Source organism: Eimeria mitis, genomic scaffold (assembly GCF_000499745.2).
Source record: "Eimeria mitis Houghton genomic scaffold, Emh_scaff4214, whole genome shotgun sequence".
NCBI classification, from domain to species: domain Eukaryota; phylum Apicomplexa; class Conoidasida; order Eucoccidiorida; family Eimeriidae; genus Eimeria; species Eimeria mitis.
The window spans coordinates 2,143-3,441 of record NW_013572539.1 but is presented as its reverse complement, the minus strand read 5'-3'; the positions used below and the strand labels follow the sequence as shown (position 1 = coordinate 3,441).

The window sequence follows — 1,299 nt, the reverse complement described above, 5'->3', positions numbered from 1 at the left end:
GCCGACTGCTGCTCCTGCAACATACGCATGCAGCAAAGAACTCTAAACCCTAAACCCTAAACCCTTGACCTTAAACCCTAAACCCTAAACCCTAAACCCTAGTATTGAGTTTTTGACGGCTTACAGCCTTGAGGGCAAAATGTCTTCGTCGGTCCTCGTCCACCTGAGCCAGAAACCCCAAACCCTAAACCCTAAACCCTAAACCCTAGATCCTAAACCCTCATCCGGTCTGGGGGACCATAAACCCTAATCTGAATGGCAAACCCCAAACCCCAAACCCTAAACCCTAAACCCTAAACCCTTGGCCTGCCTTTTGCATGATGCTTTTGACTTCCTTGTCGATCGCTTGGTATTCATCGAGGGCTAGACCATCATCAACTGCGGAGACAAAACAACAAAGGGGGTTTAGGGTTTAGGGTTTTGTTGAGGGTTTAGGGTTTAAAAAGAGGTTTAGGGTTTAGGGTTTTCGCGAGCGGTCGGTTGCAGGTTGAGGGTTTTGACGATGACTTATGGTGTAGGGTTTGTGTTCAGGCCTAGGGTTTCTATACTTGTTTAGGGTTTAGGGTTTAGGGTTTAGGGTTTAGCATACGCAGCAGGGTGATGAAGAGAGGCATAATTTTTTCGGCTGTCACCGGGAGGGGGAGACAACGACAAAGAGCAGCGAGACAGCAACTCAGAGACAAACAAAAACAAGAAGAATGACGTTTCTTAGATGCCTGCATACAACATAAAATAAAAATAAAATAAAAATAAAAAAAAAACAAAATAAAAACAAAATAAAAATAAAATAGAATGAAGGAAATAAATATAATATTTTTAACTCCTTGGGTACATCGAATGGATTCAAACAAAAAACACAACGCACAAAGAAAATATTAAAAAATAAAAAATTAAGAAATAGAGAGATAATGCACAAAACGAGAACAACAAAGTACAGACGAAGACCGAATGAAGTGTATGTACACCCCACGAGTTGTATGTACACCGCATGAGGTGTATGTACACCCCACGAGGTGTATGTACACCCCACGAGTTGTACTTGTACACCCCACGAGGTGTATGTACAGCTCGAGGTGTATGTACACCCCACGAGGTGTATGCGCAGCTTGAGGTGTATGTACACCCCACGAGGTGTATGTACACCCCACGAGGTGTATGTACACCCCACGAGGTGTATGTACACCCCACGAGGTGTATGCACACCCCACGAGGTGTATGTACACCCCACGAGGTGTACGTACACCCCACGAGCTGTATGTACACCTGACGAGGTGTACGTACACCCCAAGAGGTGTATGC

At 44.6% G+C, this 1,299-nt stretch overlaps 1 protein-coding gene across 1 annotated transcript in view; it reads right to left on the bottom strand.

Moving 5' to 3' along the window:
* Positions 1-1,299, bottom strand: part of EMH_0073380 (SCY kinase-related protein (incomplete catalytic triad), putative) — a gene marked incomplete at both ends in the record, with an annotated part of 3,793 nt that overhangs the window by 1,518 nt on the left and 976 nt on the right. Inside the window, 2 exons of the mRNA XM_013499322.1 lie at positions 125-163; positions 293-378. Of these exons, the coding sequence (XP_013354776.1) occupies positions 125-163; positions 293-378 (125 nt within the window). The remainder of the gene's footprint in view (positions 1-124; positions 164-292; positions 379-1,299) is intronic.